The sequence below is a fragment of the Taudactylus pleione genome, unplaced genomic scaffold (genome assembly GCF_031769625.1).
Source record: "Taudactylus pleione unplaced genomic scaffold, aTauple2 ptg000016l, whole genome shotgun sequence".
In the NCBI taxonomy this organism is placed as follows: domain Eukaryota; kingdom Metazoa; phylum Chordata; class Amphibia; order Anura; family Myobatrachidae; genus Taudactylus; species Taudactylus pleione.
The window spans coordinates 44,381-72,207 of NW_028284418.1; the positions used below are offsets into that span (position 1 = coordinate 44,381).

A 27,827-nucleotide genomic window follows, 5' to 3' on the forward strand; every position below is an offset into this window, starting at 1 on the left:
TTGCCAGCACTGGGCTGTCCAGTTTGGGGCTGGTTTACCTTATGGCAAGGGGACCTCTTGCTGTGTGTCTTGCTGCTATAAATGTAAGCCCCACAGCTGGCTCAGCCCTGTGCTGGTTATAGGAAAATAGGTGGAACCCCCATGCCAGTTTTTCCTCCGATTTTCCAGGCTCAAAGGTCCAGGGGCTAGTTATGGATTTATGGGCCAACCCCATAATGTATTTTTTGTTTTTAACTATATAATTGCTTTATGCCTGTCATAGTGATCTGTGCAGTATTTCTCCCAAACTCGCCTGCCTCAGGCAGGTCTATTGTCTGGTTGATTTTTATGTCCATTTTTAATTCAACCCTTAGAAAATCTCCGGTTTCTATTGTAGTCAATGTAAAAGTGGTTGGTTGGTCTGATGTTCAAAACTGTTCTTAAGTCGAATATTTGGTAGATTTGATGCCGATTTTGACTTTAGTACATCTCTAATTTGCAAAATTGATGGAAAATCAACCAAAAATGACCTTTTGTAAATTTACCCCATAAGCTGCATACACACACAACGATTTTGTTACCAACGATTTTATGAACGATTTTCTGTCAGATTATCTGTCAGATTTTTTAAAGTGTAATGAACTATTTTTTGAACTACAAACGATTTTTGTAACTTCCCTTAATGAAAATCGTTCAGTTGGTCAGTCAGAATGAACTACAAACTACAATTGGGAATGCGCATGAACGATAATCGTTAACGATTGAACGATAACGACGTTGTTATAGTTAAATCGTTCAAAAAATCGTTACGTGTGTATGCACCTATAGTGTTCATTTGGCCTGATGCAGATGTGGACGCAATGCTGATATTCACAAAGATTGAGGGATTGTTAGCCATTGTACATGTGTGCATGCGAGCAGCCATTGCTTTGCAATTACGCTCACACAGAGGATTCACTCGCAAAGTGAGTGACAGGTAGTCAGCGTTTGGGGGAGGTAATAGAAAAATGCATTTGTGTTAGACCATTAAACACTGTTTTCTGTAGGTGCATAAATTAGCTGCTGTATTCTTGATCACAGCAGCAAAGACTTCTGTGTGACTGGAAATCCGCTATGTCTGTGACAGCTTAGACTTACTCAGAAGGATGATGGCTGTCTGATCTGTGTTCTATGTTTCTGATATTTCCGGTGTTGTGCGTGAGAAAAATGCTTTCAGTGGTCATCTCTAAGCACTGGACATATTTTTGCAAATGCAAATCCATCAGAGATGACAGCTGCGATGGCATTTGCCATCTGAATCAGGCCCATTTCCCATTGTCCACATAAGTCACAACTAGAGGAGAATACACTGGTGGATATCTAGTTGGCTCATATCACTGCTATGCCAGTATACTATTCTTACCCAACACGCTGATACATGTCCTAAGCTGTGCTCCTGGCTAGTTACTCTAAGGCTCCTTTGTAATTCCACTTCAGCTCCATTGTGCATTCCAGTTCAGTCCCATTCCAGACCCAGGCTATGTGCGAAGTCCTGTCCCATTCCGGATTCCAGTCTATGTTTAAGTCCAGTTCCATTCCAGAATCAGTCTATGTGCTAAGTCTGATCCCATTCCGGATCCAGTCTATGTTCCAGTCCAGTCCGATTCCGGATCCCGTTTATGTACTTCAAGTCCAGGTCCATTCAAGCTCCAGTGTACATTCCAAGTCCGGTTCCATTCCAGATCCAGTTGTCTTTCAAGTCCAGTTCCATTCAGGCTCCAGTGAACATTCTAGTCTGGTCCCATTCCAGATCCATTTGTGTTTTAGTCAGATCCTGCTCTGGCTACAGACTTTATTTCTACTTCAGTCCCAATTCAGTTCAGTCTGACTCCAGTATTGACTCCAGTATTAACTCTATTGTTGTTAAATGCACCTTCCCTTACAATACTGTCTTGCTGCATTTCTAATAGTATTATAACATCTATGAAGAGGTGTCATATTCGACCTTCCCTACTCCAAACCTCCCGTACCATCAATGAGCAGATTTTCAGGTCTCTTCTGGGCAATCCAGAGTCCCCAGACCTGACAGTAAACCCGTGCCTAATGAACTCAGAAGAGAACTCAGGTACCAATGCTATACAGACTTGGGCCTCATAACTGGAAAATCAAGAGTCAGCTCAGCATCAAGTTATGCAGTATCTACAAGAACTATCTTCTCAGACAACCCTGGGAATGATAGAGTCCATGTCCAACTCTCCATCATTGGTGCCAACATCTACTCCTTTTACTTCTGCATCCAAGTCTTGTCTGCAGCTTCCCACTCTCGGTAGATTTGATGGAACCTCAAAACTGTGTCTTGGTTTTATCAATCAGTGTGAAATTCAGTTTGAGCTATTACCACAAAATTTTCCAACACAAAGATCTTGTATAGCTTATATCATTTCACTTCTCTCTGTTTCAGCCTTGGAATGGGTGTCTCCGTTGTGGGAGCGTCCAGATTCTATTATGTGAAATTACGCAGAGTTTATTGCAAATTTTAAAAGGATATTCAATGAACCAGGTCGTTCTTCTGCTGCCTCCATGGATATCCTACGAATCTGTCAATGTTCTCCAACAGTAGGTCAATATGTGATCCCATTCCAAACCATCGCTACAGAACTTGAGTGGAATGATGAGGCTCTTAAAGCAGCTTTTTGGAATGGAATCTTGGAAAGACTTAAAGATGAACTGGCCACTCGTATTCCCTGGGATCCTTACAGGAATTCATCTCTCTCTGTATAAAGATTGATCTACACCTTCAAGATAGAGCTCCCTGTAGGTTCAAAAAGGAAAATTTTAAGCCTCATGTATCTAGTGCTTCTCAGTCTCCTTCTTCCCCTGTGGACAAACCTGTGCAAGTTAATGGCTCGCATCTCTTTCCAGAGGAATGTCTGAGGCGTCAGCGAGAAAAATTGTGTCTATGTTGTGCCAGTCCAAATCATCTTATTGGATCATGTCTGGTACATCTGGGTAACTCCAAACCCTGACCTGTTCTGGGGAAATCAGGTTGGGGGTTTCAGCAAAATCCTCCGCAAAGCCTGACTGCCTATTGAATGTGACTTTGACCACTCCTCAAGTACTTAAAACCTTGGATACCTTGGTAGATTCCAGAGCTGTCAGGAGCTTTATTGCCTCATCATTAAATCAAGAAGCAACCATCCCTATTAAGTGCCTGTCTAAATCATTCTTCCTTACAATGGTAGATGGATTAGTAGTCACATTCAAGGAGGTGTCATTACTCATTCTACCATTCCTTTGTCCATGCAAGTCAGAGTACTGCATCATGAACAAATTGAGCTTTTAATGACTAATAAAGCCACTCATCATGTAGCCCTTGGCCTTCCATGGCTACAACTACATAACCCTCAGTTTTATTGGCCTGCGTTGCAGCTCAAGTCTTGGGGTGCCTCTTGTTTTAATTCATGCCTATCTCGTGTGACTCCTTTGCATCTGACCCAGTCTGGTGGGTCTGTAGTACTTCCAGAAGTTTATAAATAGTTCCTTGATGTATTTAGTGAATGTGCTGCTGATACCTTACCACCTCAGAGAATGGAACTGCACCATTGAATTGATCCCAGGGAAACCTCCATCTAGTGTCGTACATATCCATTATTGGTCCCAGAGGCTTCAGCCATGTTTGAATATTATCAGGAGAACTCACAGAAAGGATTTTTTAGACCTTACACATTGCCTGCCAGAACTGGGTTTATCTTTGTAATGAAGAAGAACGCCCTTTGCCCCTGCATGGAAAATTTATACCCTTTGCCTTTCATTACAGCTATTTGACAGAGTGAAAGGAGCTACTGTTTTCACAAAATCTGATTTAAGAGGAGATTATAACCTGTTTAGAATAATAGAAGGCGATGAGTGGAAGGCAGCTTTTAAATACTCGGTCATTACGAATATTTAGTTATGTAGTTTAGTCTTTGCAATGCCTCTGCCTTATTCCAGCATTTTATGAATGAAATATTCAGAGAATTTCTATCTCTATATGGTCGTTACTTTCTCATATTCTCTCGAAACATGAAAATCCATCTTCAACGTGTGAAAGAAGTTTTTCAGCATCTTCGCACCAATCATCTCTACGGTAAATTATCCAAGTGTATTTTTGAAGTACCTGAAGTTCCATTTCTTGGTTACATTATCTCAGGAGACAATCTTCAGATGAATTCTGAAAAATTAAGTGCCATTCAAGACTGGACATAACCATCCACCTTGAAGGCGGTCCAGTGATTTTTTAATTCGCCAATTATTACCAGAAATTTATTAAAAAAAATATTTCATGGTAGCACCAATAACTACCCTGACGAAAAAGGCATCCAATCCTTAACATTGGTCCTCTGAAGCCACCTCTGCTTTTCATGCCTTAAAACAAGCCTTCACTTCAGCACCACTCCTCCATCAGTCTGACCTAGAGAATCAATTTTTTCTTGAGGTTGATGCCACTTCTGTAGGTGTAGGTGCTGTTTTATCACAAAACATGGAAGATGGAAAAAGCTTCACCCTTGTGGTTTTTTTTTCCAAGAGATTCTCCACTGCAGAAAATACTATGCAATTGGGAACCAAGAACTTTTTACCTTTTATATTATCTCTAGAGGAGTGGTGATATCATTTAGAAGGGGCTAAACATCCAGTGACTATTTTTTCTGATCATAAAAATTTGTTGTATCTTATGTCCGCACACCTTCCATCCTGGTGCTCAAAATCGAAAGGCAGATGCCCTATCCAGTGCATGGTCTATGGAAGAGGATACTACACTTCAAGAATTACATCCTATCCTTAATCCGGTTTCATTTGCCAATACTCAGCTAGCTCCTATACCATCACCCAGGAAGATGTTCATGCATTCAGAACTTTGCCAAAAATTGTTAACCTGGCTCATGCATCTTTGAGCCTGATTCAGCAAGGAATGCAGTTGTTTATATGCATGCAATCAGCCAATTGTTACATTCTGCTCATGCATCACAATGTACGTGTGCAAACCAGTCATTGAGATCGGGACTGCGATCACAGTATCTACGCAGACCCATCGCAGAGTGATTGACAGGAAGTGCCATTAGGGAGTGGTGATGGAGGGGGTGGTCGATTGAATGCAGGCTTGCCAGTGCGTTTGAACACCGTTGCATGGGTGTGCATAAATTATCCACTGCGATACCATACGCAGCCTGAGGCATCATAGCGTGCACTGAAGTAAGCAATTCCTAAGGTATGACCTGCCTTAACTGTGCGTATGGGTCCAATTGTACTCGATTGTACCAATGTTTTCGAAGTCTTGCTAACTATTATGGATGTACGTCTAAAGAAAACTGATCGTCCTTATGTTGTACTTTATTACAAATTTGCCTGACTCCAAAGGATATAATATGGTTTGGGTGGTGGTGGATCGTTTTTCAAAAATGGCTTATTTCATACCTCTGTCTGGTCTACCGTCTGCACCACAACTGGCACATATCTTCATACATGAGATCTTTCGACTCCATGGTCTTCCAAAATAAATAGTCTCTGATAGAGATGTTCAGTTTGTGGAAAGGGTCTGGAGAGCATTATGTTCTGCAAACCAGATTAAATGAAAATTATCTTTTTTTTACCATACCCAAACTAATGGGCAAATGAAGAGGATAAACCAAGACCTAAAGACATTTATCCACCTGAATTTGACTTCTTACCATGATAAATAGGTGGATCTAATGTCGTGGGCAGAGTTTGCCCTTAATTCCAGCTACCATAAGGCTACAAATACCACTCCGTTCTTCACAGTCTTTGGTACCTTCCTCGTGTTCCTGAATTCCAATCACTACCCTCTATGGATGTGCCGGCAGCTGTCAGTACTCTTAAATCTTTTACAAAGATTTGGAATAATGTACACTCTTCTCTTAAGAAAGTCTCAACCAGAAGTTTGTAGACCGGAAATATCCAGCTATTCCTGCTTTAAATCTGGAGTTCGTGTTTGACTCTCAACCCGTAATATCCGACTCAGAGTTCCTAATATGAAGTTTGCTCCTCATTACATTGGACCGTTCTCAAATTTTCGTGTATTAAACCCTGTGGCCTTCAACTTGAGCTATCTCCACATCTATGGATACCCAATGCATTCCATATATCTCTTCTTCGACCACTAGTTCTGAATCACTTTTAGTAATTAGCTCCTAAGGTTCCTAGGATCAAGACTCGCAGAGGATTGGAGTTAATTATTAGGGGCCATAATTATTGATCTCTCCTGAGATCCCCGGCTTGTGCTGACTAGATTGGGGTTTTAATGCTTTGGCCGGGGAGACACGGTGAAAGGGTCCCCTGGCTTTGGCATTACACCCCTGCTAGATTTGAGTCCAGTGCAGGTTTTAAAAATAGGGTGAAATCCACATATTTTTTTCCCCTAATTAAAAACCAGGACTGGCTCTGGGAGCCCAGTGCTGGTTCCGAAAATACGGGGGAACCCTACATATTTTTTCCCCTGCACATAAAATTTTGTTTAAATTAACCATTTAGTTACACACACAAGCAACCTGCACATATCTCACTGATACCTGGAGGAAACCTAGGCAAACAAGAGGAAAACAGTGCAATCCCCCACCCACGACTGTTTAAATACTAAAATATTTCACTTTCATAGGCATACACTGCGTTTGGGAGTATTATGAAATATTTGCCTGGCCCTCATCAGAAGATCTTTGAAGATTGTGAACAATTGACATCTTTCATCAAGGAGCAAATTCATTATCACAAGAACACACTAAATTCAGACTCACCACGAGATTTTATAGACTGCTTCCTCATCCGAGCAAACAAGGTAACAGGACAAATACAGGCAATGTTTAGTAATATAAATTATATAGGTATGTTAGAAATTATTCATTAGTAAAAAACAAGTGTGCATGCTCTGTATGACACTGCAGTCCCAACATTAAGGTTCATTCAATCAAATTTTGTCAGAGAATAGAAAATAAAGAAAACAGAGCTTACCTGCACACATTGGGTCTCATTCAGACCCGGTCGTTAGATGCAAGCTGTCGCTCTGAATGAGGGCGGCCACTTGCATCTTGAAGTACGGCCTCCTGGTCGCTAGCTAAGCTGTGGGTTACCACCCACAGTTTAGCGACCGACCAGGGTGATGGTCACGATGGTCAGGACCATCGTGACCATTGGGGCTTGCGACGAGACCCTAAGGTTGGGTCTCGGCACTCGCAAGCCCCAGGGAGCTTCCTGCTCTGATTGAGCAGGAAGCTCCCCACTGACATCATTGCTGATGTCAGCGGGGCTGCCCCCAAACGGCAAGCGTTCCTTCGGGAACGCCTCCGTTTGGCCGGCCACCCCCCCAGCTGTGCAGATCCTGCAATTGGCTTGCAATTCCACATGCACAGAGAACCCATTCGCAAAGTGAGTGACAGGTAGTCAGCACTTGGGGGAGGTTACTGGGAGTGGACAGAAAAACGCAAGTGTGTCTTACCACTTAAATGCCGTTACATGGGCATGCATAAATTAGACATAGAAATCACATACGCAGCATGAGAGCTCTCTGTGTGTCAGGAGAACCGCAGTATTTTAGATAGGTCGGACCTACCGCAAGGGTTGCATAGCTGGTCGAAGTGTGTCAATGTTACCGATATTTAAGCTGGTACAGGACAAAGGACGCAGATGAGAAGGCAGCGGTGGACATCCCTATGCTCGAATAAGCTTATTTTCACAGCTGCGGTCCGTGCAAAATAGCAACTGTGATCACATTAGCGGCAACCTTTGAATCAGGCCCAGAGATCCCTGTGTGCAGGTAAGCTTTGTTTTATTACATTTCTGTTATAAACATTTATTTTATTTATGTATGTAGTCTGTGTCCTATCAGACACAGGCTACTCACAGTCCCTGGCTCCAGACTCTAATCTGCCTGTCAGAGAGAGACTACAAGAAACAGACCAAAGCCTCTCCTAACACCATATTCAGATGGCATTACTTTAAGAAGTGCCTGGTCTGAAAAGAATGAGATTTGTTAAATCTGTGTTGACCGCATTTCCCATCAGAGATATTGGAAATACGTTATCCCAAATACGGTAAGCATGCAGAGCTGATGCAAATTTTAGGATATGGAGGAGATTTTATAATAAATCTCCTCCATAAGCTCTTTGATAAATTTATGTGAAAATAAAATAATGTGAAATGGGTTAAAAACCTCAATTTTCACAGTATTTTAGCAGAACAAATATTGATAAATATGCCCCATGGGCGTAACTACAATAGGTGCAGGGGGTGCAGCTGCTATGGGGTCCAGAACTGCGGGGGGCCCATCTTCCTTGTCAAAGCTACATGTGTTGTATACATTTTTCACCATTGGATGGTAAATATGGATCCTTACACCCCTGATATGTCCTGTTGTGTTTCATCCTTAACGCAGCTTCCGCTTATTTACAAAAGGCCCCTGTTGGTGCAGACTATTGCCGCCTTCACTGGGGACATCTTCAATGCATATACAGTCAGGTCCATAAATATTGGGACATTGACAGAATTTTCAGATTTTGGCCTCTATTCACCACCACAATGGCTGTGAAATTAAACAAACAAGATGTGCTTTAACTCCAGACTTTCAGATTTAATTTGAGGGTAATTACATTCAAATCGGGAGAACTGTGTAGGAATTACATCAGTTTCAATATGTGCCTCCCACTTTTTAAGGGACCAAAAGTAATGGGACTTTCAACTCAAAAGCTGTCACGGCTTGGCGTGCGCTTGGACCCGGAGTGGAGTCGGATGAGGAATGAGGACTTGTTTGCTGGTACTTGAAGGCAGCCGGCCTTAGGGGAGTATGACTCATGAAGCAGTGGCACGCGACGGGATCAGAACCAGGCTGCGAGACACTGGCGGAACTTAGAGACCCGGGGTAGGCTGGGTATAGCAGGTAGACGGGATCAGGAGACAGGTAGTAACAGGAGCAAACTGCACCAAGGCTGAGAGGGGAGTCTGCAGAAACACACTGGTACTGACACTTTAAATGAGCAAAGGAGCACAGAGAACTAGCTCACAGCATACGCTGTGATAGACGTTGCACTGGCAACTAAAGAGCCTCTGGACAGCCCTTTAGTACCCTCAGGTAGTGCAGGATTGGTTGCTAGCCTCCCCAGCCCAGACTGAACCTGATTGGCCAGAAAAGACATGTGACCCAAATCCAAGATGGCCGCGCCCAGTGGTCACAGCATGGAAGCTCTGCCAGTCTCAGCCCCTCTCACCTGCCTCCAGATGGAAGCCCTTGGTCTGCGGAGACTCACAGCACCCAGCGCTATTCTCCAGGAACCTGCACCTCTGCTGGAAACACCATGCCACAGCGTCCGGAGCGGTAAGCACCGCGATCTCAGCAGCCTGTCACCCCTGGTCGTGACTGTACCCCCTCCTTTAGTTGTGGCCTCTGGACACTTCTTGGGTTTACCAGGATTCTCAGAGTGAAATTTAAGCACTAGGCGAGGAGCGTAGACATCCTCAGCTTTCACCCAGCAACGTTCTTCGGGACCGTAACCTTTCCAATCCAGTAGATATTGGAGTTGCCCATAACGAAAACGAGAGTCCAGGACCTGTTTGATCTCAAACTCTACACCCCGCTCAGTCAAGACTTTGGGGGAGCGTGGCAGAGTCTTGCGAAAGCGATTCAGGATGAGAGGTTTCAGCAGGGAAATATGAAAGGAATTTGGTATTTTGAGGTAGGACGGAAGTTTTAATTTATAGGCTACTGGATTGATCACTTGAACGATGGGAAAAGGACCGATGAAACGAGGAGCAAATTTCATAGACGGCACTTTAAGGCGAAGATTCCGAGTGGATAGCCATACTAAGTCACCTGTTTTTAGGTTGAGCACCGCTCTCCTTTTTTTGTCCGCTGTTAATTTATATCGAAGAGAGGCTTTTTGTAAGGAAGAATGGACCTGAGTCCAAATCTGAGACAATTTCTGTAGGGTGGAGGTCACTGCTGGTACATCCAAGACTGGCAATTCTTGAAACTCTGGTACTCTGGGATACAGTCCAAAAACTACAAAGAATGGGGTTTGCCCCGTAGATGAATGATAGGAGCTGTTATAGGCAAATTCGGCCCAGGGTAAGGTGTCCGCCCAGTTGTCTTGTGATGAAGACATGTGAATTCTTAAGAAAGTCTCAAGGTCTTGATTGACCCTCTCTGTAGACCCGTTAGACTGAGGATGGTAAGCTGTTGAAAAATTCAGTTTGATTTGAAAGATAGAACATATAGCTCTCCAAAATCTGGCTACGAACTGTACCCCTCTATCAGAAACAATCTCAGTTGGAAGTCCATGGAGACGGAAGATGTTGTCGACGAATAACTGAGTCAACTCTGGAGCAGACGGCAACTTCTTGAGGGGAACGAAATGAACCATTTTGGAGAAATGATCCACTACTACCCAGATGGTGGTAAACCCATTAGAAACAGGTAGATCCGTTACAAAGTCCATGGAAAGGTGTGTCCAAGGATGGGTTGGTACTGACAGAGGTAGGAGTGTGCCGGCAGGAACCTGTCTGGATGTTTTATGTTGAGCACACTGTGGACAGGAGGCGATAAAAGCTTCAATTTCCGACTTCATAGCAGGCCACCAGTATGATCGTTGCAGGAATTCCAAGGTCTTGCGTATGCCCGGGTGTCCGGCAAAACGAGAGGTATGAGCCCACTTCAAAAGCTGCTTGCGCATATCTGAGGCTACAAATGTCTTCCCGGGAGGAGGTTGAATGCAAGTGGTAGTGAATACTCTGGAGTCTAGAACTGGAGTTTCCTTATGACTTTCGGAAGATGCGTCGGAGGAGAGTGATCGAGAGAGGGCATCTGCTTTTTGATTTAGTGAGCCTGGGCGAAAAGTTAAAGTAAAATTGAAACGAGAAAAAAATATTGACCATCGAGCCAGGCGGGAACTCAGGCACTGAATATTTTTTAGATATAGGAGATTCCGATGATCTGTATAAACGGTGATGGGATACATCACACCCTCAAGAAGATAACGCCACTCTTCAAAAGCTAGTTTCACAGCCAATAATTCCTGCTCTCCAATGGGATAATTCTTTTCTGCTTGGGAAAATTTCTTTGAGAAGAAGCCACAGGGATGAAACTTGCTATCCTCGAGTTTCTGGGATAGTACTGCCCCTACCGCTTCAGGAGAGGCGTCTACCTCAAGAAAGAATGGGTAGTTAATGTTGGGTTGTCTCAGCATGGGGGCGGAAATGAAGGCTTGCTTTAAGAGTTGAAAGGCAGTTTCAGCCTCTGGAGGCCATCGGGATGGATTTGCCCCCTTGCAAGTTAGGGCGGAAATGGGTGCCATGAGAGTGGAAAATCCTTTAATAAACCTTCGATAATAATTTGCGAAGCCCAAAAATCTTTGTACTGCCTTCAAAGAATTCGGACGAGACCAATCCAATATTGTCTGAACTTTCTGGGGATCCATTTCAAGGCCGGCACCTGAAACGATGTAACCTAAAAAGGGAACTGAGGGAACTTTGAATACGCATTTTTCAGCTTTGCAGTACAGGTGGTTCCTTCGTAGGCGAGTTAACACCTCCTTGACTTGGGATCGATGTTTGACAATGTTGGAGGAGAATATCAGAATATCGTCGAGGTATACTACCACAGAGATATATAATAAGTCCCGAAAGATCTCATTCACAAAGTTTTGGAACACAGCAGGAGCATTACAGAGACCAAAAGGCATTACCAGGTATTCAAAATGCCCGTCTCGAGTATTGAATGCTGTTTTCCATTCGTCCCCGGCTCGTATCCTAATGAGATTGTAGGCCCCTCTTAAATCCAGCTTGGTAAAAATAGTAGCACCTTTTACTCGATCGAAAAGTTCAGTAATGAGGGGTATCGGGTAGCGATTTTTGATGGTTATATCGTTTAAGCCCCTGTAATCGATGCAAGGACGCAGGCCTCCATCCTTCTTAGACACAAAAAAGAATCCTGCCCCTGCCGGTGAGGGGGATGGTCGAATGAACCCCTTTTGCAGGTTCTCCTGGATGTATGCTGACATGGCTTCAGTCTCGGGTAGGGAGAGTGGGTAAGTACGACCTCGCGGAGGAGTTTTGCCAGGAATCAACTCAATAGGACAGTCCCACTCCCGATGAGGAGGCAGAATATCGGCTCTGGTCTTACAGAAGACATCGGAGAAGGAGCGATACTGGTAGGGAATTGGAGTAGTGGTTGCAATGTAACTACCTTTGACGGGTTTGATTTGAGGAAGGCAGGATACTTGACAAGTCTCTCCCCAGGACAAGATCTGCATGGTGCCCCAGTCAATATTGGGGGAGTGCTTGCGTAACCAGGGGTATCCAAGGATGACCTCATGGGAGGCTTTGGGAATTACTAGGAATCGGATAGTTTCAGTGTGGAGAGCTCCGATACGAACTGGCACAGGAAGGGTACGTTGAGAGACGATTCCGTTGGTAATCTGAGTGCCATCTACAGCAGATAGAGTGATGGTGTGGTCGAGAGAGGAGACAGGAAGCTGGAGCCTCTGGACAAGTTCAGCGGTGATAAAATTTTCAGCGGCCCCTGAATCGAGGAGAGAAAGAACAGTTTTAGAACCAGTGGAGATCTCAAAAGTAATGGAGAGGGTAGATTCATTTTTTGACGGAGACGGAGACATCACTCCTAACCTGGTGGCTCCGGCACAGATTAGGATCGGGAGTTTCCCGGACGACGTGGGCAGGCTGCAACCATATGACCGGTCTCCCCGCAGTACATGCATAGATTTTCTCGTCGGCGTCTTTGCCGTTCTTCTACCGTGAGGCGGGCCCGGTTAATCTGCATGGGTTCGTCACCCGCAGGTTCAGACAGAGGGAGGGTTGGAGTAGTGGTCGGCCGGAACCTAAAGCGATCTCCCCTAGTTTTTTCACTCTGGCGTTCTCTGTACCGCAAATCCACTTTATTGCAAAGGGAGATAAGCTCATTGAGGGTAGCCGGCGGATCACGAGTGGCGAGGTCATCTTTTATGCGATCTGTCAATCCATTCCAAAAGGTGGAAGTCAGGGCTTCTTCATTCCATTTTAGTTCCGAAGCCAGCGTTTGAAATTGAATGATATACTGACTGACTGGTCGGTTCCCTTGGCGAAGTCGCAGGATTTCCGTCACCGCGGAGGTTGTTCTGCCGGGCTCGTCGAAAATCCTCCGGAAGGACGTGAGGAATCCAGAGTAGTTGTCTAGTAACGGGTCGGACCTCTCCCAGAGAGGCGAAACCCAGTCCAGGGCAGAACCGGTCAGTAGAGACACTATATATGCCACTTTGGATTTTGGAGATGGAAAGTTCGCAGGCTGTAGTGTGAAGTGGACGTCACACTGGTTGAGAAACCCTCGGCACAACTTGGGGTTCCCGTCAAACTTATTGGGAGTCGGAAGGTGCAAATGAGATGGTGCAGGTGGAACAGGGACAGCTGGAGCTGCTGGCTGGTTGGTGGCGGCAGGCAAATTAACAGTAACCAGGGAAGCTTGCAGCGTATCCTGACGAAGAGACATTTCCTGCAGGAACTGAGCCATTTGGCGCTGAGACGCCTCTAATCCCTCTAGGCGACTGGCGATACCCTGGAGCAAGTCGGCCCTCAGATCCTGTCCACTGGCCGAATCCATCTGGCCAGTGCAAACTGTCACGGCTTGGCGTGCGCTTGGACCCGGAGTGGAGTCGGATGAGGAATGAGGACTTGTTTGCTGGTACTTGAAGGCAGCCGGCCTTAGGGGAGTATGACTCATGAAGCAGTGGCACGTGACGGGATCAGAACCAGGCTGCGAGACACTGGCGGAACTTAGAGACCCGGGGTAGGCTGGGTATAGCAGGCAGACGGGATCAGGAGACAGGTAGTAACAGGAGCAAACTGCACCAAGGCTGAGAGGGGAGTCTGCAGAAACACACTGGTACTGACACTTTAAATGAGCAAAGGAGCACAGAGAACTAGCTCACAGCATACGCTGTGATAGACGTTGCACTGGCAACTAAAGAGCCTCTGGACAGCCCTTTAGTACCCTCAGGTAGTGCAGGATTGGTTGCTAGCCTCCCTAGCCCAGACTGAACCTGATTGGCCAGAAAAGACATGTGACCCAAATCCAAGATGGCCGCACCCAGTGGTCACAGCATGGAAGCTCTGCCAGTCTCAGCCCCTCTCACCTGCCTCCAGATGGAAGCCCTTGGTCTGCGGAGACTCACAACACCCAGCGCTATTCTCCAGGAACCTGCACCTCTGCTGGAAACACCATGCCACAGCGCCCGGAGCGGTAAGCACCGCGATCTCAGCAGCCTGTCTCCCCTGGTCGTGACAAAAGCTATTTCATGGACAGGTGTGAGCTATTCCCTCGTTATTTCATTATCAGATAAGCAGGTAAAAGGTCTGGAGTTGATTCTAGTTGTGACATTTGCATTTGGAATCAGTTGCTATCAACTCTCAATATGAGAGCCAAAGAGCTGTCACTATCAGTGAAGCAAGCCATCATTAGGCTGAAAAATCAAAACAAACCCATCAGAGAGATAGCAAAAACATTAGGTGTGGCCAAATCAACTGTTTGGAACATTCTTAAAAAGAAAGAATGCACCGGAGAGCTCAGCAACACCAAAAGACCCGGAAGACCACGGAAAACAACTGTGGTGGATGACAAAAGAATTATTTCCCTGGTGAAGAAAAACCCCGTCACAACAGTTGGCCAAATCAAGAACACTCTACAGGAGGTAGATGTATATGTGTCAAAGTCAACAATCAAGAGAAGACTTCACAAGAGTGAATATAGAGGGCTCACCACAAGATGCAAACCATTGGTGAGCCACAAAAACAGGAAGACCAGATTAGAGTTTGCCAAACAACATCTAAAAAGCCATTACAGTTCTGGAACAACATCCTATGGACAGATGAGACAAAGATCAACTTTTACCAGAGTGATGGGAAGAGAAGAGAAGGAAAGGAACTGCTCATGATCCAAAACATACCACCTCATCAGTGAAGCATGGTGGTGGTAGTGTCATGGCGTGGGCATGTATGGCTGCCAATGGAACTGGTTCCCTTGTATTTATTGATGATGTGACTGCTGACAAAAGCAGCAGAATGAATTCTGAAGTGTTTCGGGCAATATTATATGCTCATATTCAGTCAAATACTTCAGAACTCATTGGACGGCGCTTCACAGTGCAGATGGACAATGACCCGAAGCATACTGCAAAAGCAACCAAGGAGTTTTTTAAGGCTAAAAAGTGGACTGTTATGCAATGGCCAAGTCAATCTCCTGACCTGAATCCAATTGAGCATGCATTTCACTTGATGAAGACAAAACTGAAGGGAAAATGCCCCAAGAACAAGCAGGAACTGAAGACATTTGCAGTAGAGGCCTGGCAGAGCATCACCAGGGATGAAACCCAGCGTCTGGTGATGTCTATGCGTTCCAGACTTCAGGCTGTAATTGCCTGCAAAGGATTTGCAACAAAGTATTAAAAAGTGAAAGTTAGATTTAGGATTGTTTAGTTTGTCCCATTACTTTTGGCCCCTTAAAAAGTGGGAGGCACATATAGAAACCGTTGTAATTCCTACACCGTTCACCTGATTTGGATGTAATTACCCTCAAATTAAATCTGAAAGTAGTCTGCAGTTAAAGCACATCTTGTTTGTTTCATTTCAAAGCCATTGTGGTGGTGAATAGAGGCCAAAATATGAAAATTCTGTCAATGTCCCAATATTTATGGACCTGACTGTATATCATGATATCCAAAATAAAAGAACCACCACTGTCCACCAGTAGCTCATCTCAGGATGGCATCTTACAGTGAACACAAGAAAAAAGGCCTTTCTATTAAATTCAGCTTGAAATCTTGTACCCAATGACAGGTTCCCATATTTCAACGTATTAGATTGGCATTGCATTGTCATCAGGGCAGGGCCGGCTCCAGGGGTCGGAGCATCCTGTGCCGCCCCCCCCTGCGCGGCTAAGTCGCGCGCGACCGAAAATGGATGAAATCGGGATGTTGGGGAGGGGTGCGCCCTCTATGGGTGGTGCCCCCGTGCGACCGCTCAGGTCGAACACCCCTAGAGCCAGCCCTGCACCAGAGATACAGTACAAAACAAAGCTTACCTTATAGCCTCCAAAATGGCAGTCAGCATCTGGACTTGATGACATCACCCAATGGCCTTTCCCCATAGCGACTAGCCAACAATAAACAAAAACTGCATAAGTCACAATACTTAACTTTATAGAATATTGTCGGTCAATATTTCAATTGTTTATTAGTATCAATGGGAAAAAAACATTCAAAACAAAAAGTAGATGCAAAAAAAACTATGGTATAAGACACAGAGGGCCTGATTCAGAGCCGGACGCTCTGACCAGAGCGCTCGCTCTGAATCAGGGCCCTCCTGCCTAAACTTGGAGCAGCCTCTTGGACGCTCGCATAGCTGTGGGTTACCACCCACAGCTTATGCGAGCGTCCATGATGATGGTCGCGATGGTCAAGACCATCGCGACCATCGGGCTTGAGACGAGACCCTGTGGTAGGGTCTCGCTGCCGCAAGCCCAGGAGTGCTTTTGGCTCTATCAGAGCCAAAAGCACTCCCACTGACATCACTAGTGATGTCAGTGGGGCCGGCTCCAGACGGAAGGCATTCTCATGGGAACGCCTCCGTCTGGGCAGCAACGCCCCCGGCACGCCCACCAAAGGGGGCGTGTTGTCACTCACCATCGACAGCATGCCCCCTTTGGTGCGAGACCCATAATGACGGCTTGGCCGTTGCTATGCGGGTCACGCGCATGCGCACGACAGAGCTCCCTCCGTCGTGCACATGCGCACTAGGGCACCATCGACCGCTCGCGAGCGGGTCTGAATCAGGCCCAGAGACCCCGACCGGCCTGAAGGTGAACCCAAGTGTCAAAACATCACATTTATAACATAATTAAATAGGGGGCTATATAACCAGTATAATGGCAGATCTGTAGTGACTGCAGCATATCTATCTTGATAGTCTAGTACAACTTTGCATCAAAAACCACCTTAATTCTTTAATTTACACTACAGCATTATTGATTATCTGCAAAATCTACCTCCAATTCTGAATACTAGTTTTCTTTGTAGCATTGATGTGTCTAGCTTGTACACTATTATTCCCAACAGTGAGGGAATTGAAGCTGTGGAAAGAAGTTATAGCAATCATCTGTATACAGGACCAGATAAAAAGTTATTTCTGAGTTCCCAGTCTTTGCCATATATATAATATTCATACTGAGTCCTCAAAAAAAGTTAAAGACTATGGCTAGTAACAAGACAGTAATTGTTGGATGAGAAGCGCCCCTGAGATGTCTCCATCCACACTGCAAAGGTTACTGAGCTGACATTCTCTAGAAACCCGCCGCAGCTTACCAGTATGACCTGAACTCTGATATGTGCTACTGCACATTGCACATGAGTTCCCTGTTGGCGCATCTCTTTTCTCTATAGCATTCAGCATGTATGGACCCAATCTCTGAGGCTCATTCTGTCACCCAGTGCACTACGATGACAAACGATATTCTCATGCTCCAGGCTGCACCATACTGTTATTACACCTGTTATATCCCTGTGCTACCTATCATTCTACCTGGTTAAATAAACCTAAGCTGCACCATGTGTGGACTAACCGCCACCAGCACCATTCTACTGCGCAAGTCACTTAATATCTTACACACTCTGGCCAAGTGTCTTCCTGCTGGATAATATATTAAACACACATAGTCCTTCACAGGCACATTCTGCTAATAGGTTATGAATTGCAAACACATTCAAGCAGCCTCGTGCTAATAGGTTACAGACTCCAGTGTCATAACTGGTGCAATACTCTGCTAATAGCAACAACTCTACTAGGGTACATTTAGATGATCAGCATAGATATAGTCGCCTAGATACCAATGTTTCTAGACTCTTTAAGTATGTAAATGATGTGTTTACTGCGCTGTTTCAAGTGTGTTCTTCTGAACCAGAAACCGCAAGCAGACCCACTCACATTAGAGTGACACACACGTTGAGATCATCAGGCCATGAGAGCCACATACTACGATAAGATGCTCTGGCCTTAAGAATGACCTCATAAATAACTGTAGGATGTAAATGCCCTGACATAGTATAGGCTTTGAAAGTACCTCTTATCATTCTGGCTTTGAATTGTAGGAGAAAGATCTGAACAATGATGAATTTTGTGAGGAGAATCTGACTGTTTCAGTCTTCGAGTTGTTTGTAGCTGGAACAGAGACCACATCAAACACTTTGCAGTTCGGCGTCCTGGTGATGATTAAATATCCACATATCCAAGGTAAGTCATATTTATGTTCCTTAAAAAAACACAGAAAATGTCAGCTAATAAATACTATAAGTCCTTACTTAGTATATACTATAAGTCCTTTCCCTTCACCTTGCTGCCCTCTTTAATAGTGTCCTGAAAGTAGCCTGCTTCTCATGTCAGACCCTGGAGGCCTGTCAGAATGCGGTCTGTTATCGGCTGCTACTCGCCTTCACGCCGGCATCCTTGAGATTAGGTGTTCAGTCACTGGGAGTGGAGGTGAGTGGTGACTGAGTATTCTCCCTGGGGTCTGCTAGGGCTTCCATGCGTGCATCCTGGCATGCTGGGCATGGGCGCAGCCATGTTGGTCCATATCACCTGACTGGGCTTTCCCAATGGTAGTCCTGTGGTCACTCAGCTGATCCTCTGATCTAATGACCAGCTACCCAGGGGTATTTGAGTCTGACTCCAGGAACAGGTAACTCCTGTTCAACTTCTCTATTCCAGTGATTATTATGCTCTCTGGTGTTTTTCAAGAAAAATCTACAGTTTGTTGTTGCAGCCCTCATGCTACCCACCAGTGCTACTTATATTAGCTTCCATGCCAATTCCCTGCGTGTTACTTCAGCTCTCACAGAACTCCAGTGTTTCTTGTAAAAAAATGTGTTGTCTTTTAGTGTGCTGCTGAGCTTTCTAATCACCTCCCTGTGTTCATGTGGTGTCAGCTTTCATGCTAATTGCTAGTTAGCTTTCAGCTGGAGCTCTAGCTATTCCCAGTACATACCTGTGTCCATTTCCTCTGTGTTTCTCTGTGCAAATTGGCACCTGGATCTCTAACAATTCCCAGTACATTTGCTGTGTTTTCAATCAACTGCGACAAGGATCTCTTCATTCTCAAGTTCAATTCCAGTGTTTAAGTATTCCGTTCATCACCAGTGTTCAAGCATTCTCAAGTTCATCTCCACTGTTCAAGTCTTCCGTTCATCACCAGTGTTCAAGTGTTCCATTCATCTCCAGTATTCAAGTATTCTGCTCATCTACAGTGTTCCCGTATTCAGTTCGTCTCCAGTGTTTTAGTATTAGTTTATATTCTTTTCATTTAATATAGATCCAGTCTTCTGCCATTCCCAGGTACCTGTCCAGATGGCCACGACCTGCCTGCTTGGTGCAGCAAAACCCAAATCCTGACTGGAGGGGTCACTGTTGAAGACCACTAAGTGGGTTAGACTCCACGCCTCTGGGCAGCTCTAACCAAACCTGGGTTTGGCCACAATAGGGAGACCTAGTCATCACTCACTTGCTTGTTCCTTAACCACCCTACCCCCTGGCTTTTTCCTTACGGTTCATGACAAGGCCTGGATCATTGTGATCCTGAAGAAAGGGAAGGATCCAACCAACTGCTCTAACTATAGCCTAATTTCACTGTTAAATGCAGATGTTAAGCTGTATGCCAAGATTCTCGCATTATGCATGAAGTTACTACTGCCCCAGTTGATCCACAATGACCAGGTGGAGTTCATCCCGAGATGACAGTCAAGGTATAATACAAGACGCACTCTTAACCTCATTCATGCTATTAACTCTGCTAAAACTCCTGCTTTCTAGCTTTCTTGGAACACGTAGAAGTCATTTGACAGGATTAGTTGGCTGTTTATGCTCAAGACACTCTGCCAATTTGGATTTGATGGTGACTTTATCACGGGTAGTTAAGCCCTATATTCTGTTCCCTCCGCTAGAGTCTCTATCAACGAGATTCAATCTAGCCCCTCACTAATGGCACTAGACAGTGGTGTCCTCTATCACCCCTAATTATCACTGTACAACAAATTAATACTTTTCATTTGTTTCCTTTCTAAAAATAGTCATACATTACTAATTTGAGGTCAAGAAAAACTAAAATGAATTCAGAATGTTTTTACTAGCTCTATTTTTTGAGCTACACTACTTGCACTATACTGTATGTACATTAGTAATATAGTCATAGTGAAAAGCTATTTTAAAATAATCTGATATTTTCTTGATAGAAAATAAATAACAGTTGTTTTAATTCAATCAATCACAAATAAGAACACAAAACAAAACAAACATACAGCATACGAAACAAACATACAGCATACGAAAGTACTATCTAATATAGTGGCCTATTCATGGGGGTGCTTTCTCTTTGCTTGTCGCTTGTACTCCTCTTCTGAGGCATCTCTTGTCACTGTCCAACAGTAGTGATTCACCTACCCTGATATCTTTGTTCCATTGCTGAATCGCTCACTATGCTTGTCACTCAGTGCACCACAGTTATCTTGAGTGGGTAATCCCGTGAATCGCATATATTTGAATAGGGGAGGGGACAAATAACTGATTCAATTAATTGGGTCATTAGGCCCCGCCCCCTCTGTGCAGAACGCAGATTGCAGCTAAGATTCTCTCCATTCTGCCCACTTCACTAGGAATACCCCATACATCGTCATAAATGGGTTATATCTCGGAACTCAGAGATAACTGAGAGTTTTAAATGTCATATTCATTCTTTGCATGCTGAAATCAATTAGCAGTAACTATATTCATATTGGAAACATTTTCATTGTTGTGCAGTGTTATTGAAATCCTCGCTGCATGTATATGCCTTTCTCCTGTTATCAAAGGGATATTGGTGGGCCCATCGGATTATAAAATCTTTGTTTGCCGATGATGTCCTCCTTAACATCTCTTCCCCTCATGTCTCCCTAGCTAATCTTTTCAAGTTTCTTTCAGACTATGGCACACTCTCTAGTTATAAAATGAATTACACCAAGACTGAGGCTCTCCCTCTTCATATCTCCTCCTAACAACTTATCACTCTTAAGTTCCACTTATAAATTTACTAGAGAATCAGCAAGATACATTACCTAATCGTTTATCTCACTAGCCACTACAACACTCTCTACCAGCAAAATTATCCTAAGCTCATTTAGACTATAAAGGCAGACATATTAAGGTGACAATCTTTGATAATCTCTTGGCTGGGCTGCATGGCCATCATAAATATGAATCCTCCTCTCTCGCCTCTTTTACCTATTTCAGACCTTACCAATTAGGGTTCCTGATTCCATGTTGGCTTAGTTGCATAGATGGTTTATCCAATTTGTATGGAAGAATAAGGTCCCTCAAACCAGCTTTGCTAATCTAGGGAGACAGACCTCTAATGTGGGGAGGGGTTTCCCAGACATTAAGCTATACTATTATGTGTCTATTCTCAGCCAGACAATAGCCAGGTTTGCACCCTCGTCTACTCTTAGGTGGCTGCCTTTGGAAACTGCAATGTGTTCTGGATTGTCGCTGATTTCTTTGTTATTCCTCTCCCCTAACATTAGGTCTCCCCTTCTGAGCTCACATCCAGTGTTTAACTTCACTTGTCACCTATGGGACAATTGTACTCGACACTTTAAACTTCTTTCGGTCCTTTCCCCACTTATTCCTCTTTAGGATAATCCTTCCTGCCTGGCCTATCCTCCACACACGCCCTCCCTTAGCTTTGTTGAGGAATCCGATTGTCTCTGCATATTTCAGTTGATGGCTTGCCCCTTCCTGATATTCAATCTAGATTTGAGTTTCCTGAGATGAATCCTTTCAAGTAATAAGCACTGTACTCATAAATGATTGTAATATTTATAAATGTACAATTTGTGAGATAAAGTATAGGATGGCAGTTTGAAAAACTAGGCCCCAAACTCTACATAATGCAAAGAAAAAAAGAGGTGCAAGATGGAATTGTCCTTGGGCCCTCCCACCCTTATGTTGTATAAACAGGACATGCACACTTTAACAAACCAATCATTTCAGCGCCAGGGTCTGCCACACGACTGTGGCTGAAATGATTGGTTCGTTTGGGCCCCCTCAAAACAAGCTGGCAATTAATCTGTCCCTGCACAAACTGGCTCTACAGAGGCAAGATGTTGTCCTCATCCACTGATTCCTCACCCTCTTCAGTGTTGTGTACATCCTCATCCTCACAGAGTATTAATTCGTCCCCGCTGGAATCCACCACCACAGGTCCCTCTGTACGTTCTGGAGGCTGGTCTCCCTGGAAGAGTTGATAATTCATTTTTATGAACATCATCTTCCCCACATTTTGTGGAAACAACCTCCTACGCCTTTCGCTGACAAGGTTTCCGGCTGCACTAAACACTCTTTCGGAGTACACACTGGAGGGGGGGCAACTCAGGTAAAATAGAGCCAGTTTGTACAGGGGCCTCCAAATTGCCTCTTTTTCCTGCCAGTACAGGTACGGACTGTCTGACATGCCTACTTGGATGCTTTCACCGATGTAATCCTCCACCATTCTGTCAATGGTGACAGTATCATATGCAGTGACAGTAGACATGTCAGAAATTGTTGCCAGGTCCTTCAGTCCGGACAAGATGTCCAAACTTGGTCCTGCCTGCCCTGCATCACTGCCAGTGGGTTGCTTAGGATACCTAAGTTGTTTCCTGGCAGCCCCAGTTGCGGGAGAAAATGAAGAAGGAGCTGTTGGCATGTCATGTTCCGCTTCAGCTGACAGTGTTTTCACCAGCAGGTCATTGCACCTCTGCAGGCTTGTGTCGGCCGGAAAGAGAGATACCACATAGGCTTTAAATCTAGGATCGAGCACGGTGGCCAAAATTTAGTGCTCTGATTTCAACAGATTGACCACCCTGGAATCCTGGCAAAGCGAATGAAGGGCTTCATCCACAAGTCCCACATGCCGAGCGGAATCGCTCCATCTTAGCACCTCCTTCACTTTCTCCAGCTGCTTCTGCAAAAGCCTGATGATGGGAATGACCTGACTCAAGCTGGCAGTGTCTGAACTGACTCCACGTGTGGCAAGTTCGAAGGGCTGGAGAACCTTGCACAACACGGAAATCATTCTCTACTATGCTTGAGTCAGGTGCATACCCCATCCTTTGCCTATGTCATAGGTGGATGTATAGGCTTGAATGGCCTTTTGCTGCTCCTCCATCCTCTGAAGCATATAGAGGGTTGAGTTCCACTGCGTCACAACCTCTTGCTTCAGGTGATGGTGGGGCAGGTTCAAGAGTGTTTGCTGGCGCTCCAGTCTTCGGCACACAGTCGTTGAATGGCAAAAGTGGCCAGACATTTTTCAGGCCACCCAAAGCGTCTCCCTCACACCCCTGTAATTTTCAGAAAATTCTGCACCATCAAATGTATTGTGTGAGCAAAATATGGGACATGCTGGAATTTGCCCAGATGTAATGCCCGCACAATATTGGTGGCGTTGTCAGATATCACAAATCCCCAGGAGAGTCTAAGTGGGGTAAGCTACTGGGTGATGATTTCCCTCAGTTTCTCTAAGAGGTTGTCGGCGGTGTGCCTCTTACTGAAACTGGTGATACACAGTGTAGCCTGCCTTGGAACGAGCTGGTGTTTCTAAGATGCTGCTAATGGTGACGCTGCTGTTGTTGCTGCGTAAGGTGATACATCTACCCTGTGGGCTGTCACAGTCATATAGTCCTTAGTCTGCCCTGTTCCACTTGTCCACATGTCCGTGGTTAAGTGGACATTGGGTAACAACCGCATTTTTTAGGACACTGAGGACACTTTTTCTGATGTTTCTGTACAGTCTCGGTATCGCCTGCCTAGTGAAGTGGAATCTAGATGGGATTTGGAACCGGGGACACACTACCTCCATCAATTGTCTAAATCCCACTGCACTAATGGCGGATACCGGACACACGTCTAACACCAACATAGCAGTCAAGGCCTCAGTTATCCGTTTTGCTTCAGGATGACTGCTGTCGTACTTCATCCTCCTCACTAAGGACTGTTGGAGGGTCAATTGTTTAATAAAAGTAGTGTTGTTCCTACTTCCTCTCTGGGATGATGAACGACTCCCAGCAGCAACAGCAGCAGCGGCAGCAGTAGGCGTAGCAATGCAAGATCCTCTGGAGGAATCCCGTATAGGAGAGTTAGTCATGCCAGTGACATGGCCTGCAGGACTACTTCCGATCCTGACTAAGGAGGAAATTGACGAGGAGGGAGTTGACAGTGTGGTTTGCAGGCGCTTGGATACAACATGACAAAGGGATTTAGGTGTCCCTGGATTGCTTACGGTCTTTTTATGAACGCGCTGCATGTGACGTATAAGGGAGGATGTTCCTAAGTGGTTAACATCCCTACCCCTACTTATTTCACCTTTACATATGGTACATATGGCAAGACAGTTGTCCGGATTTGGATAGAAATATTGCCAGACCAAAGAGGTGGAATTTTTGGTCTTCTGCCAGGCATGACCGTGATGGGCTTTTTCATCCCACGGACAACAACTGTCTCCCCCGGAGCCTGATTTAAACAAACCACCTCACCATCAGAATCCTCCTGGCCAACTTCCTCCTCAGCGCCAGCTACACCAGTGTTCTCATCCTGTTGTACTTCAACAGTGACATCTTCAATTTGCATATCAGCAAGTGGACTGTGGGTGCTCCTTTCAGCACTTGCAGAGGGCGTGCAAATTGTGGAAAGAGCCACCTCTTCCCGTCCAGTGCTGGGAAGGTCAGGCATCGCAACCGCCACCACACTTGGACTCTCCTTGGGGATTTATGATATCTTCTTAGAATGCACAGTTCTTCGCTGTGCTTTTGCCAGCTTAACTCGTTTGATTTTTGTAGCGGGAGGAGGGCTTCCATCGTCATGTAAAGCTGAACCACTAGTCATGAACATAGGGAAAGACCTTAGCCGTTCCTTGCCACTCCGTGTTGTAAATGGCATATTGGGAAGTTCCCGTTTCTCCTCAGATGATTTAAATGTTTTTTTTAAGGTCATTTTCCTGAACTTTGTCATATGGGATTTTATATGCCCTCTACTATGACATTAGGCATCGACCTTGACAGACGACGTTGATGGCATTTTATTGTCTATGTCATGACTAGTGGCAGCAGCTTCAGCACTAGGAGGAAGTGGTTCTTGATCTTTCCCTATTTTATTTTTATCGGACAAAGTTTTGTCCTCCATTTATGTTATATTGATATATACGTGCGGCTAAGGCGCACACAAACACAGAAAAGAAGAATTTAAAATTTTCTTTTGGAGTGCACTTTGGGGATTACACCACCCTTTAACAGATGAGCCAGCCGGCCCTTTACTTATGACTCAGGCGCACACTTGGTGCTAAAGTACTTTGTTGATGCACGTGCGGCTACTGGGCACACAATTCACAAACACAGAAAAAAAAATATTATTTTTTTTTGGAGTGCACTTTGTGGGTTACAGTGTACTTTTGGAGTGTGCTTTGGGGGTTACAGCAACCTTTAATGGACAAGCCAGCCGGCCCTTGATTTATGAAACAGATGCACGCTTGGCGCTACTTTGTTGATGCATGTGCGGCTACAGCGCACACAATTCACAAACAGAGAAAAAAATATTTTTTTATTTGTTTGAGTGCACTTTGGGGGTTACACCACCCTTTAACAGATGAGCCAGCCGGCCCTTTAATTATGAAACAGCTGCACGCTTGGCGCTACTTTGTTGATGCACGTGTGGCTGCTGCGCACACAATTCACAAACACAGAATTTTTTATTTTTTTTGGGAGTGCCCTTTGGGGGTTACAGCATCCTTTAATGGACAAGCCAGCCGGCCTTGATTTATGATACAGGCGCACGCTTGGTGCTACTTTGTTGATGCATGTGCGGCTACTACGCACACAATTCACAAACACAGAAAAAAAAAATCTTTTTTTTTTTGGAGTGCACTTTGGGGGAGCACCCCTGATGGATAGGTCACCCCCTGGACAACACTACAGCTCCCCTTTAAGACTACAGCCTTTATGGGACACTGCACAACACAGTCCAGCCAGCTCCTATAGACTTTGGAGTGGACACAGCCCCTATGGACAACTGACTGCACAACACAGCCCAGCCATCCCCTATGACAGCAGCACAACACAGCCCAGCCAGTTCCTATGGACAACAGCAGCACAACACAGCCCAGCCAGTCCCTATGGACAACAGCAGCACAACACAGCCCAGCCATCCCTAGCTCCCACCCTCCCTTTTCACTGACCACAGCCGGAGTGAAAAATGGTGCCGACGCGGGGACCTTTTAAAGAATCCAAAACCCGCGAGACCCGGAAGGCGGGATGATGACGTTTTGCCTCGATTTGAGATCCGAGTCAGGCAGGAAAACCCGAGCCGGACTCGGTTCCCGACTCGGATCAGGGGGGGTTCATCCCTAATATATATATATATATATATATATATATATATATATAATTAGCAGTAGTCCGGCACTCTGAATCATAAAAAATGTACTTAGCTGGTTGCCCCCACTGTAGTAGAGAATATGTAGATCGTAGCGTGCGGCACTCCATGCATGAACAAAAGACCAAACAGGCAGCTTTCAGGTGTTAACGTTTCAATGTGTTATGGCATTTTCGTCAGAACAATAACAACAGTGTACAAAATCTTACCTTAAATACCATGAGCATAATCACCCAGTGAACCATTTGCAGGCTAGTCCGGGCGGGACTGCGCGCCCAGCCGCCAGCGTCTTGCTACTGACGTCATCACATCATAGCGCAAACGTGATACAACCATCACCATAGCAACAACATAACATCGCTTCTAAAATGTAGCCACAATTGGACATAACACATAATAAGGCATACCCCAATGTCCTAATAAGCAGCAGAATATGCTAATACACATTAATAAACACTATTATGCCTACAGCACATATATATGGTATACTTTCAACACAAACAGTTTATGACTAACTAGATAGCTCATGCTGTACATACAAATGCATCAATTACAGTTTTAATCATATTTACGGACACACATACACATATGTGTGTCCGTAAATATGATTAATACTGTAATTGATGCTCTTTGATAAAGCTTCATGTAGTGGAAGCGAAACTAGTTAGAGGATTTTCATCAAGTGACACAGTCGTTTTGCTGACCCTGGACACCCGCTTATCTCCACGGAGAGCCATAAGCGCAATATATATTGCGGTGACGGTGCCCGCTGGCTGGATTCATGAAGGTGAGAGAAAATCAGGCGGTCATGTGTTGACCATATTACAACCTCAGGATTTCCCCATCAGAGGATAACCATGTCGATTGGCCAGGCGGTAGGAGATACCAATAACCGCTACACCTCTTCAGGATATACAGGTGGATTATACGTACGCTTCAAATTAGCGTGAAGTCCATGTTTCCTAAATAACATTATACTGTTTACATCTTTGGAAATCATTTCAGCGGTACCCCTTGTTTAAAACCCCGAGGTAGAATCAAGGGAATATTAGGACTCTCACATGTGGACTTTGATCGGGTGAGAACTGTCAGATCAAGATTGGTCACATTATATATGAAATATACAATTTTTTTATATTTTTTTTTTTTGTTTTTTGCTTCCTTTAGTAAACTTGCCAGTTATGCAAGTTTTTATTAGGAACTAAGAAGTTCCATGGTAATGCATGATAGTCTGTATAGACTTTTACAATATTAAGTTGATTGTTATATGTCACTTGTATACAACTATTGACATGCTTATTGTGTGTTTATTAAATATTTGTTAGATTTATTTGGTGTCTTGAATTAATTTCTGCCACGTTAAGTATTTA

The 27,827-nt window shown here is 44.7% G+C and overlaps 1 protein-coding gene across 1 annotated transcript in view; it reads left to right on the forward strand.

Annotated features, from left to right (window-relative positions):
- The window catches only part of LOC148540845 (cytochrome P450 2B19-like), a 141,600-nt gene that overhangs the window by 42,345 nt on the left and 71,428 nt on the right, over nucleotides 1-27,827 (forward strand). Inside the window, exons 5-6 of the mRNA XM_088474038.1 lie at nucleotides 6,608-6,784; nucleotides 18,123-18,264. Coding sequence (XP_088330164.1) covers nucleotides 6,608-6,784; nucleotides 18,123-18,264 — 319 coding nt within the window. The remainder of the gene's footprint in view (nucleotides 1-6,607; nucleotides 6,785-18,122; nucleotides 18,265-27,827) is intronic.